The sequence below is a fragment of the Wyeomyia smithii genome, chromosome 2 (assembly GCF_029784165.1).
Source record: "Wyeomyia smithii strain HCP4-BCI-WySm-NY-G18 chromosome 2, ASM2978416v1, whole genome shotgun sequence".
In the NCBI taxonomy this organism is placed as follows: domain Eukaryota; kingdom Metazoa; phylum Arthropoda; class Insecta; order Diptera; family Culicidae; genus Wyeomyia; species Wyeomyia smithii.
Genome location: NC_073695.1, coordinates 85,947,793 through 85,966,006, shown reverse-complemented (window position 1 = coordinate 85,966,006; position 18,214 = coordinate 85,947,793). Strand labels below are relative to the sequence as shown.

Sequence of the window (18,214 nt, the reverse complement as noted above, 5' to 3'; positions counted from 1 at the left end):
ATATGTTGCGTAATAAATCACTCAGGTTGAATTCTAGGTGAAACTCACATGAAATGCATGCATCTACTGAATAAGTTTCAAAGGATAATTCATCTAACCAGGTCATGTTGAAATCAAATAACAATCACGTAGAATCTACTAGAAAACGATAGTGGAAAATATTCACGTAACTTCTCCGGTAACTATAACGTCTAAATGCAGGCTAAATGTCTTCCATTCTGGCATCGCTGGGTGTAAGACGACCAACCAACTGCCTGACACTTTCAGTACCTGAATAATGTTAGTGCTCATTATTCCGTGCTAGAACAAGTGACATTTTGCTTCACAGTAGTGTTCACAGTAAGTGAACTTTGTTTTCCCTTTCGGTTTATGATTTCTTTTTAGCTGCGTACTAGCTACCAGAAGAAATTTCATTGCCTGATTCAGTGCCTGAATTTTACATGGGATTGAGATAGGAAAATGAATTCCTTTTTGAACTGCATACTGCGCTTAAGGGGCAATATCTGGCTTCTTACTCTTCTTCCTCATCCACCTTGATCCCTGTTGTATTTTTCGTAAGTGATGCCATTCACTCGGAAAATACTTGAATGTTTTAATGCTTTTTATCACCATTATGCACAATTCCTTTTGCAGGCGACAGTTTTACCGTCTGAGGGTTACTGAGGGTTAAAATTGAAGGTGTCATCCATCAATGATTATGATTCATTCATTGGCCCAACTGCATTGTACTCTCCGCACAAGCAATATGCCTCAACAGGTATATTTCAAACCTATTCCAGAACGGATTCAAAAGTAGAAATAAGCTCACCCCATACACGACATTGAGCAGTGGTATGCTGTTCTAATGCTTCACGCAAAACCGTAACAACTCCTTGCGCACTTTTGAATCTTTTGGTAATTGATGTAAGTGATGATCAAAGTCGGATCTCTTACTACACCCGTATTTGTACGCTCTGTACTTTATTTTGAATGTTCACTTGAAATTATTTTAGAATATAACAGGTGACATCATAAAAAATATAAATCAAAACAACAAAACATGTTGTTCAGCAACACTGCCACCAAGCCTGATGGTAAATTTCAACGCACTCGGGGTTTTTAATTTCAACCAATAAGCGAGTGGTTCCCAAAGTGGATGCATATCTATACCCAGTTGTCTCCCCTTAGGTTTTGATTATAATCAAGCGCTGCCATCACCAAAGTGGTTAAAGTCGCAAGTTGCAGAAAGATGTCGTTAGCATTCCAAACGAGTAAGAATTTGAAATCATACTCGCGATTTCTGGAGTTTTTTGTTCTAGCTTGGATCTCTGTTATCTGTGGCAAAACTAACTATTTACAGAAAAAGATACAGTTCTTTTTATCTCAGAGAAGTTGTAGCCGCTGGTGTCGCTATAAGCAAAGACAAGAACTGTTTTCATGAAAATAATTATTTAGTAGGCAGCAACCTCACTTGATGGCGCATAAGTGTGAAGCTTTGAGCAAGGATGAAGATTTTTGATTTTTTTTTTCTTCCAAAAGACACGCCTGTTTGTCTGTGGTATAGCTATAGATGATTAAAGTCTTATATGAAAAACGTTTCAAGAGTTGCGGGGGGAATTTAAATTTGAACCCTTCCAGTAAAATGTAGTCCTACGTCAAAATTAGAAGGAAAGCATTGAAAAATACAGTAAAACACCAGACAAAAACATCACTAATACTTTCCCCTTCTGTTGTCCTCGCTAATGAGGTAGACTAAAACTACTACTATGGGCCGTTCAATAATTACATAGGCATATTTTTCCACTTTTTGAATGATAGAAAAAAAACTTTCAGCTATTTTGAATGATAGAAAAAAAAACTTTCGTCGTCAAGTTTGCTCAAAATTAACGGAGCTTTAACATTGTAAAAAAAAATTAATTCTATCTACAAAGATACAAAAGTTAGATACAGTCATACCTCGATATAAGGCAACCTCGATATAACGTAACTCGATATAACGTAACTTTTTTCACATTCCGAGTTGTGCTCTCGTCGTGTTCGGTCGCAATTTTATTTCGATCTCGATAGTGCCGACCAGTAATTCGCCCACAAGGTCACCGTGCATTATGCTCTGCTGCTCGTTGCCGTCGTCGCTGTTGAAGACAGCAAAAAGAAGAAGAAGAAGTCAACAATAGCCCGTGCGTTGTGTCGCTGCCAGGAGAAATTCGGTAGCCGGCGCACGGCCGTTTGGCTGCATTGGTCGATCGGACAACCAAGGAAGGAAGCAGCAAGCAGAGATTGGCATCGCCCGTGCGCTGATTGTGAAGGAGAGCGGCTGCATAAGCTAAGTCGTTTTTTTTTTTGGTTTTTTTTTACAATATTATTTACTGATTGGCATTTTGCGTGTGTGCCTCACGCGTCCAACATGGACGACGATGGTGGCATGACCGAAAGCGGGGATTAACACCCGCTCGTTCCACCGCCTAGCCCTCCCGGATACAAAGTTCCAAGGGTTAAAAACGGAGCCCCGTAGGAAGCTACCCATCGGCTTAAGCAGTATCCGGAGGGCAAAGCTGGTATTGGGGCTGTATTTTTCCGGCCGAAAGTGAAAGCATTGAACACAATGCAAATCTGTAAAGATCTGGCACGGTTTACAGCCGTGACTGAAATTACTAAAGTACGCCCGAATAAGCTGCGTGTTTTGGTGTCCGACCTCAAGCAAGCAAACGAGATTGCTGCTTGTGAGCCCTTCACGCGGGAGTACCACGTGTACATTCCAGCTCGCGTAGTTGAGATTGACGGTGTGGTCAGCGAATCGAGTCTGACTGTCGCTATGTGCTCGTGGACAAGGTGCGTCTGCCCGTGCGCTTGTTTGTACCGCGGGTAATGAATTGCCTCAAGTGCAAACAATTGGGCCATACAGCCTCCCACTGTGGCAATAAAGCACGTTGTGGCAAGTGCGGAGAGCAACATGCGGATGACGCATGTAATAAAGGTGCTGAAAAGTGCCTCTATTGTGGGCGGACTTTGCATGAGCTGTCTGCATGTCCCGCGTACAAACAGCGCCAAGAGAAGATCAAGCGGTCTCTGAAAGAGCGCTCTAAGCGCACTTTCGCAGAAATGCTTAAAGAGGCCGCTGCCACCAAACTGGTTTCCCCGAATCTCTTCGAGGTCTTGTCATCCGATGAGTCTGATTCTGACGATTCAGTTGGGGAACCTTCTTTTGTTGAACCCGGGAAGTCTAGAAAGAGAAAAAACCCCTCTTCTCCTAGGAAAAAACCTCCTTCCTAGGAAGGGACAGAGAAGGTCTCCATCTGAAGTGGCTGATACTAAGAAACATAAAAGTGCTATAGAAAAACCGAAGCAAACTCCTCCGGGATTGGCAAGATTGAATTCAAGTAAGGAGTTTCCGGCACTTCCAGGAACATCAAAAAACCCAACTGTTTCTTCTTTTTCGTCCAAGATTCAGCCAGAATCTGGACTGCTGAAGTTTTCAGATATTGTGGACTGGATTTTTGAAAATTTCAACATAACTGATCCTCTTAAAAGTCTTCTGCTGGCATTTCTACCAACAGTTAAAACGTTTTTGCAGCGATCGTATCCTTCGATGGCTAATTCATCGGCTGAGATGAAGGATTCTATCTCTATTTTACAGTGGAATTGTAGAAGTATCATCCCCAAAATTGATTCATTTAAAGTGTTGATTAATAAGCATAAATGCGATGCATTTTCCCTCTGTGAAACTTGGCTCACTTCTAATGTAGATCTCAACTTCCATGATTTTTATATAATTCGCCTTGACCGAGACACCCATTACGGAGGAGTACTTCTAGGGATTGAGAAGTGCTATTCTTTCTATCGTATTAACCTCCCCTCGGTCCCAGGCGTCGAAGCTGTCACATGTCAAATGGCAATACAAGGTAAAGAGCTTTGTATTGCCTCAATATATATTCCTCCCAGAGCACAGGTTGGACAACGGCTGCTCTTTGATTTAATAGAACTTCTTCCCTCATCACGTTTGATTTTGGGAGATTTCAACTCTCACGGCGTGGCTTGGGGTTCCCCTTCTAATGATTACCGCTTCTCTTTGATCTATAACCTCTGCGACGACTTCGATATGACAATATTTAACAGCGGGGACATGACACGCGTTCCGAAACCTCCAGCGCGCCCCAGTGCTTTAGATTTATCTTTATGTTCAACATCGCTACGGTTGGATTGCATATGGAAGGTAGTCCTTGATCCCCACGGTAGCGATCATTTGCCTATCCAAATTTCAATTGATAATGGTTTAACTCGCACGCGATCAGTTGATATTCCGTATGACCTCACACGGAATATCGATTGGAAGTTATACGAGGAAATGATTTCAGAAGCTGTCGAGTCGATTCAACATCACCCACCACTTTAAGAATACAACCTCCTCGCGGGCTTGATTCTCGACGCCGCGTTGCAAGCCCAAACGAAGAAATATCCCGGCGTGACTACCAAAAAACGGCCTCCCACTCCGTGGTGGGACAAAGAGTGCTCCGATGTCTACACGGAAAAATCCGACGCGTTTAAGGCCTTCTTTCGGGTGAAACGTGAACCCGCCTACTTAAAGCGGTATTTGGAGCTTGAAACCAAGTTTAAAAGCTTGGTCCGAGCAAAGAAACGCGGATATTGGCGTCGGTTCGTAAACGAAACGTCGGAGGAGACATCGATGAGCGCTCTTTGGAACACAGCCCGAAGAATGCGAAATCGTATAACGGTCAACGAAAGCGAAGAGTCTTCAAGTCGGTGGATATTTGACTTTGCCAGGAAAGTATGTCCGGACTCCGTTCCTGTGCAAAACATTGTTCGCGATACGTCTCCGGGCCACGACGCGATAGAATCACCATTTACGATGGCAGAATTTTCAGTTGCCCTCCTGTCCTGCAACAATAACGCGCCTGGGTTAGATAGAATCAAATTCAACTTGTTGAAGAATCTACCCGGCACTGCCAAGAGGCGCTTGTTGAACTTGTTCAATAAGTTCCTGGAGCAAAATATTGTACCGCAGGATTGGAGGCAAGTGAAGGTGATCGCCATCCGGGAAACCGGGAAAACCAGCTTCTGATCACAACTCTTATAGGCCGATTGCAATGCTATCCTGTATCAGGAAATTGATGGAGAAAATGATACTCCGTCGTTTAGACCATTGGGTCGAATCAAATGGTCTACTATCAGATACTCAATTTGGCTTCCGCCGTGCCAAAGGGACGAATGATTGTCTTGCCCTGCTTTCAACAGATATTCAGCTGGCGTATGCTCGCAAAGAACAAATGGCGTCTGCGTTCTTGGACATTAAGGGGGCTTTTGATTCCGTTTCTATTGACATTCTTTCGGGCAAACTTCACCGACAAGGATTTTCACCAATTTTAAACAATTTTTTGCATAATTTGTCGCCGAAAAGCATATGCATTTTACGCAAGGCGATTTGGCAACTTTTCGTATTAGCTACATGGGTCTTCCCCAGGGTTCATGCTTAAGCCCCCTTCTTTACAATTTTTATGTGAATGACATTGACGCATGTCTGGCAAATTTATGCACGATAAGACAACTTGCAGACGACAGCGTGGTTTCTGTTACAGGAGCCAAAGCTGCCGATTTGCAAGGACCATTGCAAGATACCTTGGACAATTTGTCTGCTTGGGCTTTACAGCTAGGTATCGAATTCTCCCCGGAGAAAACTGAGATACTAGTTTTTTTCTAGGAAGCGCGAGTCTGCTCAGCTCCACTTACAGTTAATGGGTGAAACGATTTCTCAGGTTTTGGTATCCAAATATCTTGGTGTCTGGTTCGATTCAAAAGGCACCTGGGGATGTCACGTTCGGTATTTGATGAAAAAATGTCAACAGAGAGTAAATTTTCTCCGGACAATTACTGGATCATGGTGGAGCGCCCACCCAGGAGACCTTATAAGGCTTTACCAAACAACGGTATTGTCGGTGCTTTAGTACGGGTGTTTCTGCTTCCGCTCCGCTGCAAATACCCATTTAATCACGCTGGAACGATTGCAGTATCGTTGTTTGCGTATTGCCTTAGGTTGCATGCATTCGACCCATACGATGAGTTTGGAAGTTTTGGCGGGCTTTCTCCCATTAAAAGACCGCTTTTGGGATCTGACTACTCGTATTCTCATCAAATGTAAGGTTTTGAACCCCTTGGTAATTGAAAATTTCGATAGGCTAGTTGAACTTAATTCTCAAACCCGTTTCATGACTGTGTATTTCAATCACATGTCTCAAAGTATAAATCCTTCCTCATACACCTCCAATCGTGTCAACTTGTTAGATACTTCTGTTCCTACTGTGTTTTTCGATACATCCATGATGGAAGAAACTCGTGGAATCCCGAATCATTTACGCGTGCAGCAGATCCCTAAAATATTTTATAACAAATTTAAAAACATCAACTGCGACAATGCGTTTTATACTGATGGATCACTTCTCAACGGGTCAACTGGCTTCGGTATCTTCAACAATAATTTTACCGCCTCCTACAAGCTCGATAATCCTGCTTCTGTTTACGTCGCAGAATTGGCTGCAATTCAGTATACCTTAGGGATTATTGAAAAAATGCCCGCGGACCATTACTTCATCTTAACGGACAGTCTCAGTTCTATTGAGGCTCTCCGATCGATGAAGGATGTAAGGCACTCTCCGTATTTCCTGGGGAAAAAACGGGAACATCTGAGTGCTTTATCCGAAAAATCTTCTCAGATTACCTTAGTGTGGGTCCCTTCTCATTGTTCCTTTCCGGGCAATGAGAAAGCGAACATTTTGCCTAAGGTGGGTGCAACAAACGGTTTCACGTCAGAATACACTTGTCAACTGGCAGGCCTCGTGGGATAAGGGAGAACTGGGGAGGTGGCTACAAAGCATCATCCCCAAGGTTTCCACCAAACCTTGGTTTCGGGGGTTGGATGTAGGACGAGATTTCATTCGCATGATGTCTCGGATTATGTCCAACCACTACGGGTTAGACGCACATCTCCTGCGTATTGGGCTGGCGAGCAGTAATTATTGCGTTTGTGGATTGGGGTACCAAGACATTGAACACGTGGTTTGGGTGTGTGCTGAATTCCGCGGCGCCAGATCTCTACTTTTGGATACCCTCAGGGCCCGAGGAATACAGCCCTATGTGCCAGTTCGTGATATCCTCGCTCAGCGAAACTTACCATACATGCTACATGTTTATAGCTACTTGAAGAGCATCAAAGTGCCAATTTAACAGCGAAACGAATCTCGGATAAAAAAAAACATGTTAGTTTTAGTATTAGATTTAGTATCAGCTCGTAGTCGGCAGCGAGGATAAAAAATTTGTCTTTAGCTTATAAGATATTTTAGACCAAAAGGCATTAGATTAAATTGGCTCCGTAAAACATTAATTTGTATTGTGCCGTGTCAAATAAATGTTGTGAAAAAAAAGTAACGTAACATTTTTTAATTTCTCAAAATTAGAGCACAACAATTATTTTTGGGGTGTATATAAATGTTTTAAGCAAGTTTTGAAACCAATAAGTATCGTAAAATGGGGTAGAATTAACATTTATTTTTTCAATGTTTTGTGACTGGTTATGTTTGTCTACGAAAATTGTCTAAAAGGAGGTATATATACTTTTAGGTGAAGGGAAATAAGTTTTTGCGCACTTCTGAGTAACCATCAAGAATTTTGCATCAATGAAAAAAAAATTTTTTTGTGCTTCGATATAACGTAACTCGATATAACGTAACGAAAATAAAAATAAAGTTGCCTTATATCGAGGTATGCCTGTATCTGATTTCATTAAAAAATTTGGTCACTCTAATATGTGACAACATTAAAATAAGCACCTCTTCATATGTAAAAACTTTGAAAAAGAAAGTTTCTCTCTAGAATACTGCTATCGAGCTCTAAATCCTATTTTCCTCCCAAATTCGTTCCCTAGAACGCACAGTGCAACGTCCCATAGACAAAAATCAAAAAAGTGGATTTTTTTTGTAAGATTTGGAGCACTGCGACCATTGTTTTGATCTTTTGTGGTATACCTCTTCTTTAGTCTAGGTACTCATGGCAGACATATCACTATTGATGGAAGTGATCGTCGTTGTCATATCTCACCCTTTCTCCCAATTAGGCACTGAATTTCGTATGAAATGTATTACCTCATTAGGATTCGCAGACCAGACCTCAAAAGGCTCCAAAGTTCCTTTTCCAAAGGCTCTTATTCTGCGCTGTATTAGTGCACTGCAGTGGCAGAGCAAATGTTCTGCGGTTTCACATTCGAACCCCAGAGACGACAAATTTTGTCATCTGACTGACCAATTTGTTCCAAGTGATGCTTACTTGGACAGTGTCCTGTAAACAGTCCGATAATTGTTCTTAGTCCCTTTTTATTTAAACTGAGCAATTGCTGACTATTCTTGACGCTTGGTTTTATAAAGCGTTTAGACTGGCGTAGCCCTACTGAGCATATCCAGTTCTCTTATATAGTCCTATGTTCCCAGGTTTTCAATTCTGCTTTCAAGGCGCTTGATGACACCCCACAGAACGGTTCTGGGCCAATGAAATCGGTACATGACCCCTGTCTAGCTAACGTATCGGCTTTTTCATTGCCTTCCACTCCGCAGTGACCAGAAACCCAGTATAACCATACTTGGTTTCACTACCTGGTGGAGTGGTAATAGATGCAGAATTGCATCTAAGGCTTTTGACGGAGCACTTTTCATTACTTCTGTAAAAAAAAAGTGGATTTCTTATTGAACCAATTCTATATGCTGATATGTTTTATATCGTAAGTTCACCCATACGATTATGAAACGCATCTACTGTGAAGTGGTTTCAACTATTCAAGAGACACGTTTTTTAAAAACCTAAATTAATCCACCTAGCGGTCAGACCCAGCCTTTCTCATTCAATTTTTCATTTGTAAAAATAGATTTACATGAACGCTTCAATCCAATAAATGTGTATTCACTCCTTAGGTTCTAAAATATTGATGTTGTAAACTATATCTATAAAAATGCAGTCCGGTCTGTCTGTCTGTCTGTCTGTCTGTCTGTCTGTCTGTCTGTCTGTCTGTCTGTCTGTCGGTCTGTCGGTCTGTCGGTCTGTCGGTCTGTCGGTCTGTCTGTCTGTCTGTCTGTCTGTCTGTCTGTCTGTCTGTCTGTCTGTCTGTCTGTCTGTCTGATCCATATAGGCTCGGAAACTACCTAACCGATCGACGTGAAAATTTGTATGTATGTATGGTTTTAGGATCCGAGGAAGATTCCTTCTTCCAGAAGGGAGGGGTCCCATACAAACGAAATACAAATTTCTGCACATCTCAAAAACTAACCAAGCAAATGGAACCAAATTTGGCAGGTGGATTCTTTTAGGAGTAACAAATATGTCCATATTGGTTCGACACCCCTCCCTCTTCTGGAAGGGAGGGGTTCCACACAAATGAAACACAATTTCCTCCACATCTCGAGAACTAACCAAGCAAATAGAACCAAATTTGGTGGGTGGATGTTTTTAGGGGTAAAAAATATATCCATAATGATTTGACACCCCTCCCTCTTCTACAAGGGAGGGGTCCCATACAAATGAAACACGAATTTCGCACAGCTCGAGAACCAATCAACCAAATATAACCAAATTTGGTATGTGGATGTTTTTGGAGGTAACAAATATGTCCATAATGGTTTGACTCCCCTCTCTCTTCTGTGAGGGAGGGGTTCCATATAAATGAAACACAAATTTCTGCCTATCTCGAGAACTAACCAACTAAATGGAACCAAATTTGGCAGGTGAATGTTTTTAGGGGTAACAAGTATATCCATAATGGTTCGACACCCTCCCTCATCTATGAGAGAGGTAGGTGGACCACCCAATATGAGTTTTTCTTTAACCAGTATGCCGTTCAAAATCCAGAAATAGTCTCCAAATGCCATTATGGAATCCAAAATGGTGACTTCCGGTGTCGGAAAAATAGCGGCAAATGACCAAATACCACCCAATATGGGTATTTCCGGAACCGTAATTATGCACTGGAGCCACAAATCGACTTCAGACAACATTTTGAATTGTAGGATGGCCACTTCTGGTTTCTGGAAAACAGCCTGAAATGGACGATTCCCATTAAATATTAGTATTTCTGGAACCAGAAAGATGCACAGAAGCTAAAAATTGATCACAGACACAATCTTAAATTTTAAGATGGTGACTTCCGGTGTCTGGCAAACAGCCGGAAATGACCAAATACCATTCAATATGAATGTTTTCGGAACCAGAATTACGCCCAGATGACAGAAATTGATTTCACAGGTAATTTTAAAGTCCAAAATGACGACTTTCGGTTTCTGAAAAACAGTCCAAAGTGACCAAATATCACCCAATATGAGTTTTTCTTTAACCAGTATCCTAAATACCATTTTGAAATCCAAGATGGCGACTACCGGTTTGTGAAAAACAGCCTAAAATGAACAAATACTTTCCAATATGAGTATCTCTGAAACCAGAATGATGCACAATTGACCTCAGGCACCATTTTGAATTGCTAAGTGGCAACTTATAGGCAACAGCCGGAAATGACCGAATAATACTCAATATGGATATTTCCGTAAACGTGATGATGCATAGAAACCAAAAATTGACCCTGGACACTATTTTGAATTTGAAGACGACCACTTTTAGTTTCTGGAAAACAACCAAAAATACCTCCCAACATGGGTATTTCCGGTGTCAGATTGATGCCAGAAAGTCTGCTGATAATGACAGAATACCACCCAATAATATATTCAGAATTAGGGCGATGTACAGAAGCCAAAAGACGAGGATGTCGTCATTTCGATAAAACCAATCATTTCAAACGATTTGTTATTTGACTTTGATCATGTCCTATGGCCGATTCGTTGTGCATTTGCAGACTTCAAACAAACCGCAAGGAATCAATGAACTTGGAACGTTCAAATAGTACGACACCACATTTAAATTATGTTGAGGCCACATATATCGATCAAAGCAGGTATAGTTTTAAATAGTCTTTGAATTTCTCCTCTTTCCATAACTTTTGAGCCACATATCAAATTGTTATGAAGTTTGTTATTTGTAAGTTTGAGAGATGACTCGTTCGTATGACACTAGTAATGTTCAAATAAGTCATGTAATCTTTGAGATAATAGACTTTCGTTGTTTTATTAACAATTTAATACATAACGGTTGCTTAAGTTCGATTATAATCAAATGAAATGGGAACGTGTAGGGCAGCCAAACTTTGAAACCACGTGTTCAATCATAATTCATCAGTTAACCCTTAACTAGCCCGCTCATCTGATAATAATAATCAAATCGGTTGTGTAGTTTCTGAGATAATGAAGTTTCGTGATTTTCACAAGTCGGCACATTATAAATGAAGTTACAGTTCGATTACAGTAAAATTCAATAGGGTCTTCTGAGGCAGCTAGACCATTCATTTGACACTAATTTTGTGGAAATCGGGTCAGCCATCTCTGAGAAAAGTGAGTGAGTCCAAGTAGTCTTCGGAATATGTCCCTTTGCATAGCTGGATTTCACATTTTTAAATATAACAGGCAAAGTAATAGTCCGATTGCAAAACAAATCAATAGGGTCTTATGGGGCAATTAGACCTTCCATTTAACACTGATTTTATGAAAATCGGTACAGCCATCTCTGAGAAACATGAGTGAGATTAAACAGTCTTCAGAACACGTTTCTTTTCATAACTTTTGAACCACAAGTTCAATCTTTATTAAATTCAAAATTTAAAGGTTTTCTAGGTAGCCTGTTCTTTTGAGACCAATTTTGTTCAAATCGGTTGTGTAATCTTTTGAGATATTGATGTTTCATGATTTTCACATTTTTAAACATAACCTCTAAACTAGAAATCCGATTACAATAGGATTCGATAGGGTTTTATGGGGCAACAAGACCTTTCATTTGCAATTAATTTCATGAAAATCGGTCCAGCCATCTCTGAGAAAAGTGAGTGAGAATAAAAATCTGCACATACACACACACACATACAGAAAATGCTCAGCTCGTCGAGCTGAGTCGAGTGATATATGCCATTCGGCCCTTTGGAGCACTTTTATACTTTCGGTTTTGCAAGTGATTGCTATACCTTTCTAGAAGAAAGGCAAAACGTGCTTCGCACCATCTCTCTTTCATACTTTCATCGGCCTTACTGTCGTGATCATAATCACCTGACATCCCGCTCAAATTCGTGTTGAAGGATGTCGGAAGATTATAGGCTGTCATTTACGACAGCTTGGAAATACCAACACACATATGAAGATGAAAAATAACAGTCCGTATGGAGTTGCATGTGTACTGTCGTCAGTTGCTGTCGAACTGTTCACCGAACGTGTGGGGAGCAGTGAGAGCTGTGCAATACAATGAGAGCCGGATCAGTTGAAAATTTGCTGTCATTGTCTTGCAGTCATTTTCATAACACTCGGTATACGACATTCGGCCCTTTTGAGCACTTTTATACCTTCAGTTTTTGCAGTGATTGCTATACCTTTCTAGGAGAAAGGCAAAAAGTGAAATGATAGAAATGACGTTTAATTTCAACTTCAATCCCGAGCAAGGCCGCAAACATTGAAATAGTACAATATTAAATTTAAATGATGTTGAGGCCACATATTTTGATCGTAGCTATAGTTTTAAACAGTCTGCGGGTTTCGTTTCTTTCTATAACTTTCAAACCACATGTTTAAACATTATGAAATTCATTGTTTAAGGGTTTGAAAGCCCATTTATTTGAATTCAACTATGTTCATAGCTTCTGAGGTATAAGAGCGTTTTTCACATTCTGACGCAGCGCCAAAACTAAAAGTTTGATTACAATGAAATTTAATAGCAACCTAAGCGGCAAATAGACCCTTAATTTGACACCAAGATAGAAAGAATCGGTCAGACCATCTCCGAGAAAAGTGAATGCGAAAGAAAGGTGCACATACACACGTACACACCCACACACAAACACCTATACATGCATATATGCAGAAAATGCTCGATTCGTCGAACTGAGTGGAGTAGTATATGACATTCGGCCATTTCAATCATTTTTCTACCTTTTAATCAGCCAGTGATCGTTAGGAGAAAGTCAACATATTTACTTTCATTATGTGATTTCACATTTTTATGAACAACGGACAAAGTTACAATCCGATTGCAGTGAAATTCAATAGCAACCTATGGGGCAACTAGACCTTTCATTTGACACTAATTTTGTGAAAATCGGTTCAGCCATCACTGAGAAAAATGAGTGAGTTTAAACAACCTCAGGATAACTTTTCTTTACATAACTTTTAAACCATATGTTCAATCATAACGAAATTCAAAAGTTAAGGGTTCTGGGGACAGCCCAATCATTTGAAATCAATTTTATTGAAATCGGTTGTGCGGTTTCTTAGATATTGATGTTTCGTAATTTTTACATTTTGATACATAACCTCTAAACTAAAAATCCGATTACAATGAAATTCAATAGCAACCTATGGCGCAACTAGACCTTTCATTTGCATTTAATTTTATGAAAATCGGTCCAGCCATCTCTGAGAAAAGTGAGTGAGAAAAAAAAGTTGCACATACACACACACATACATACATACATACATACAGAAAATGCTCAGTTCGTCGAAAGCAGTCGAGTGGTATATGACATTCGGCCATTGGGACCACTTTTATACCTTCGGTTTTTCCAGTGATTGCTATACCTTTCTAGGAGAAAGGCAAAAAGATACCTTAGTTTTCGAAATAATTTTTTAATATACTCTATATCTTTTCAAGTTAAAACCTAAATGGCAACGATAGAGGAATGTAACTACTACATTCTAAATGTTACTATTGAGACATAACGTAGCGCATTTGGAATTTAAAGGCATGTTGGTCATGCTTCTTTATGCTTGAAGAAAAAAGACACTTTCAATTTAAAATCGATCGTCAAAAAAAGTACCCCAAAGTACCTCTTTGAATTTCATTTTTTGCTCTTATTTGGAATATCTTTCAAACTTTGGAAGTGATTGCCATTGCTCAAGTTTGCTCTTTCAACCGGAATTCGCGTTTTCGAATGATACCTCTAGACCCAAGAGTCCCTTATTTTTATGTATAATACGTTATTCATGTGTAAAACACATAAAAGATTCCTGGATTAATGATTTGCAGCAGAAAACCTTATATAAACATTATTTAAAAAGGAAAATACATGAAAATAATAATGAATGCTAATTATGATGGCGTTTAGGTCACTTTTTCATCGCTCAGAAATTATTTGAATATGCTTTTCAAGCCTTCTATCTCGAAATGGATAATATTCTTGAAAAATTATCATTTCATGCTTCTGTACAAAAATGGCGTTTGAGACATTTTTGCGATTACGTGTTTGATATTCGCCAATTATGCAAATAGTAGCTTTCATCGATAGTAAAAAATTTTTGTGACACACCAATTGAAAACAAATACTAGAATGACTGTTTCGATTTTTGTCCCTCGTTCCCATACATTCAACGCACTGTGGAACGCTGCAAAAAGGTTAATTTGGCGTCTCCACTGATTCGACAATAAAAGAAAGCTCTTGGTTCACTTTCGGGGAAAGTGGGTGTAGATTTGGTGAGGACTTTTGACGCAGTTGTGCAAACACTAGGGGCATCAAACTTCATAGAGATGGTCAAACAGTCAGTTTGAGAATTAGGGCCGCATATGTTTTCTCTTCTGTTGATTAGTGTTATCACTTTGGTAAAAAGATAACGAAAAAAATCATACACTACATCTTTAATTCTTTAGTTGTGTGATAAAATTACCGAAAGTACCGAAATTTAAGTGAATATAAATGTTTTGATTGATACTAGCGGTTTCATAAACTTTGAATCCAATCTACTATATAAAAATGGAATTCCGTAACGCTTGATCTTATTGATATTATTCCCTCAGTCTCTGTGGTGTACAGTAATCATCATCATTTTGAATCGTTCTAAATCAAAAATAATAAGCGGTGACATGTAGGTTTTTTAACATGAAAACGTTCGCTGATGTTCAGGAAAGACATTAGTTATAAAAAAATAGTTATCTAATTACTAAAACTTGAGATATTCACAAAACTACGTAAAACATGCAAAATTATGACTTTCTGTGCTAAATTTGCCTCTAAATCAAAATTCAAAGCGATGACATATGATTCTTTTTTCACTAAAATGTTTGTTAATGTTCAGGGAAGACATTCGAGGAAAAATAATTAGTATCTGATTACTAAAACTTGAGATATTATTCACAAAACTACGTAAAACATGCAAAATTATGACTTTTTATACTTAATTCGTCTCCAAATCAAAATTCAAAGCGATGACATGTGATTCTTTTTTCATTAAAATGTTCGTTGATGTTTCGTTGAGATGTTCGTTGAGAAAGATATTTGAGAAAAAATAATAGGTATCTAATTACTAAAACTTGAGATATTATTCACGAAACTACGTAAAACACGCAAAATTATGACTTTCTGTGCTAAATTTTCCTCTAAACCAAAATTCAAAGCGTTGACATATGATTTTTTACACTAAAATGTTTGTTAACGTTCAGGAAAAACATTTGAGGAAAAATAAAATGTATATGATTACTAAAACTTGAGATATTATTCACAAAACTGCGTGACACGTGCAAAATTGTGACTTTTTATGCTGGATTTGCCTCTAAATCAAAATTTAAAGCGATGACATGTGATTCTTTTTTAATTAAAATGTTTGTTTATGTTAAAATATAAAATGTAAGTTTGAAGATGATTTTCTGTATACAGCACAACAATATTGCAGCCTTCTAATAGCGCTCTCGATCAACCAGATTAGTTGTCGTTATCGATATTGTTTTAGCACATTTTGCATGTTGTAGGATAAGAACAACGATACACCGTGCCCCAGAGCTGAGTCGAGAGAAATTGCAGTTCGAAAAGATTCTCGACCTGATCGGGGATCGAACCCGATATCACAACCGTGTGGGAACCAATCGACTTCGCTAACCACAGAGCCACGAGGACCATATACAGCATACAGAATACAGAAAATCACCGAAAAATATTTTTTTTTAATTAATACGTTTTTATACGATTACATGCGAAACTTTGACTTTTTATGCGCAATTCGCCTCTGAATCAAAATTCAATGATTTGTTTTTTTTTTGCAATAAAATGTTCGTTGTTCTTTCATCTACAATTTTTTTTGCAGAATAACCCATATCTCGAGCATGAACATTTTACATTTCTGATGTTTTCGTAGTTTTGTGAATAGTTACATTTTACGGCATTCGATTTACTTTTGTACTTTTGAATTTGAATTTGATTTTTATTAGAGAGCTTTTAACCAGAAGGTCATTCAGCTTTTAATCTTACTGTTTTACTTTTTTTGCGTTAATCCAAACTAGAACTCACATCTAGCTGCAGGAAAGGTTACGATTCATTTGTTTGAATATCGATTAAGAGGCAGCTTAAGCATTAAAAATCTTTTATTTTCTTATTTTCTACAAAGTTTTGTGGATTAAAAAATGGCGACTTCCGGTTTCAGGAAAATAACCTTAAGTGATATATGGCCAACAATTTCAATACTTCTGAAAGTGGACCTCCATACGTCATTTTACAGCGATGACACATTTTTTTTCATTAAAATGTTTGTTAACGTTCAGAAAAGACATTTGAAGAAAAATAACAAGTATCTGATTACTAAATTTGATATATTATTCACAAAACTACATGAAACCTGCAAATTTATGACTTCTAAAGTGATATTTGGCCAACAATTTCAATACTTTCGAAAGTGGAACTCCATACGTCATTTTGAAATCCAAAATGGTGACTTCCAGTTTCTGTAAATCAGCCCAAAATCACAAAAAACAATCCAATATGGGTATTTCCGTTCTCTGCGTTCTCAGAATATTAAGGTAGGGTATCGAACGTCTTCGTCAGTGGTTTTCTTCGGTAGTTTTACTGGCGCAATCTTATGCAAAAAAGGTCCAAAGAAAACCACTGACGAAGACGTTCGACACCCTTCTTAAAGTGATGATGGAAGTATAAGATGTAAATTATATTTATTAAGTGAGTTGAGCTAATGCAGCAATGAAATATAAAAAAAAATCTATCTTTGAAACCTTTGATCCCGAGCATCGCCGGGAATGTTCAACTAGTTCTTTAATAAATGCACAATCGGCTGTTTAACGCCCACTGTGTTAGATTTATAGTCATTTGGCAACTCTGTAACCATGCGGAGTGCATGTACTGAAAAAAGCAAAAAAAAAATGCTTCGAATCAAAGCTGTATGAAACAAGTGAAGTGAAGCGGTTACAGTGTAACTTGTTCTATCGTTCTCAAAGTTTATTAGTTATTTCAACAAACGCTGTGACAAAATGGCCCTTAACCTTGGAGACCAATTTCCGAACTTTAACGCAGATACTACAATAGGAAAGATAGATTTCTATCAGTGGGTTGGCAGCTCCTGGGCAATTATATTTTCACATCCTGCCGATTTCACTCCGGTTTGCACCACGGAGCTATCTGCCGTAGCAAGACTAGTTCCGGAGTTCGCAAAACGCAACGTTAAACCAATTGCCCTTTCCTGTGATTCGGTCGAAACGCACAAACAGTGGATTACCGACATTAAAGCATACGGCAAGCTGGATAGTTTTGACTATCCTATCATCGATGACGAGAAGCGCGAACTAGCGGTCAAATTAAATATGCTGGACAAGGACGAAATAGGAGCCGCCGGTTTACCGCTAACGTGCCGTGCCGTCTTTGTTGTCGATCATAATAAAAAATTACGACTCTCGCTACTCTACCCGGCTACAACCGGGCGTAACTTCGTCGAAATTTTAAGGGTGATTGATTCGATGCAGTTAACTGATAAGAAGAAGGTAGCAACGCCGGCAGATTGGATTCAAGGTCAGGAATGCATGGTTCAGCCCAGTGTAAAGGAGGAAGAGCTGGTTTCGCTGTTTCCGACTGTGACTAATGTGGAATTACCTTCGGGTAAACAGTATCTACGTAAAACGACCGTCTAACGGTTGGTTGTCAATAATCATGACTTGGCAAATTCGAATCTTTTTATCACAAGGCTATAAGCTTTTTCAATAAAGATGTACTTACAATAATTATGTAGTTGAGTTATTTGCCTCTCCGGATATGCCGTTTGGTTTCATTCACACATATGCTTCACTTTTAAAGCAATTAACATTAATTGATTTGAACTGAAAAACACCTATGCAAAATACA

General features: G+C 39.0%; 1 protein-coding gene across 1 annotated transcript; it reads left to right on the top strand.

Annotated features, from left to right (window-relative positions):
* The first annotated feature begins 17,200 nt into the window (after nt 1-17,200).
* Nucleotides 17,201-18,093, top strand: LOC129721866 (peroxiredoxin-6). The gene has a single exon (XM_055674934.1). It carries the CDS (start codon nt 17,350-17,352, stop codon nt 18,001-18,003), a length of 654 nt encoding a protein of 217 aa, XP_055530909.1. The 5' UTR covers nt 17,201-17,349; the 3' UTR covers nt 18,004-18,093.
* Nucleotides 18,094-18,214: the final 121 nt, after the last annotated feature.

What these genes read in the sequence shown, in the direction of transcription:
- LOC129721866 (XM_055674934.1), top strand. Translation starts at nt 17,350, where the DNA reads ATGGCCCTTAACCTTGGAGACCAATTTCCGAACTTTAACGCAGATACT.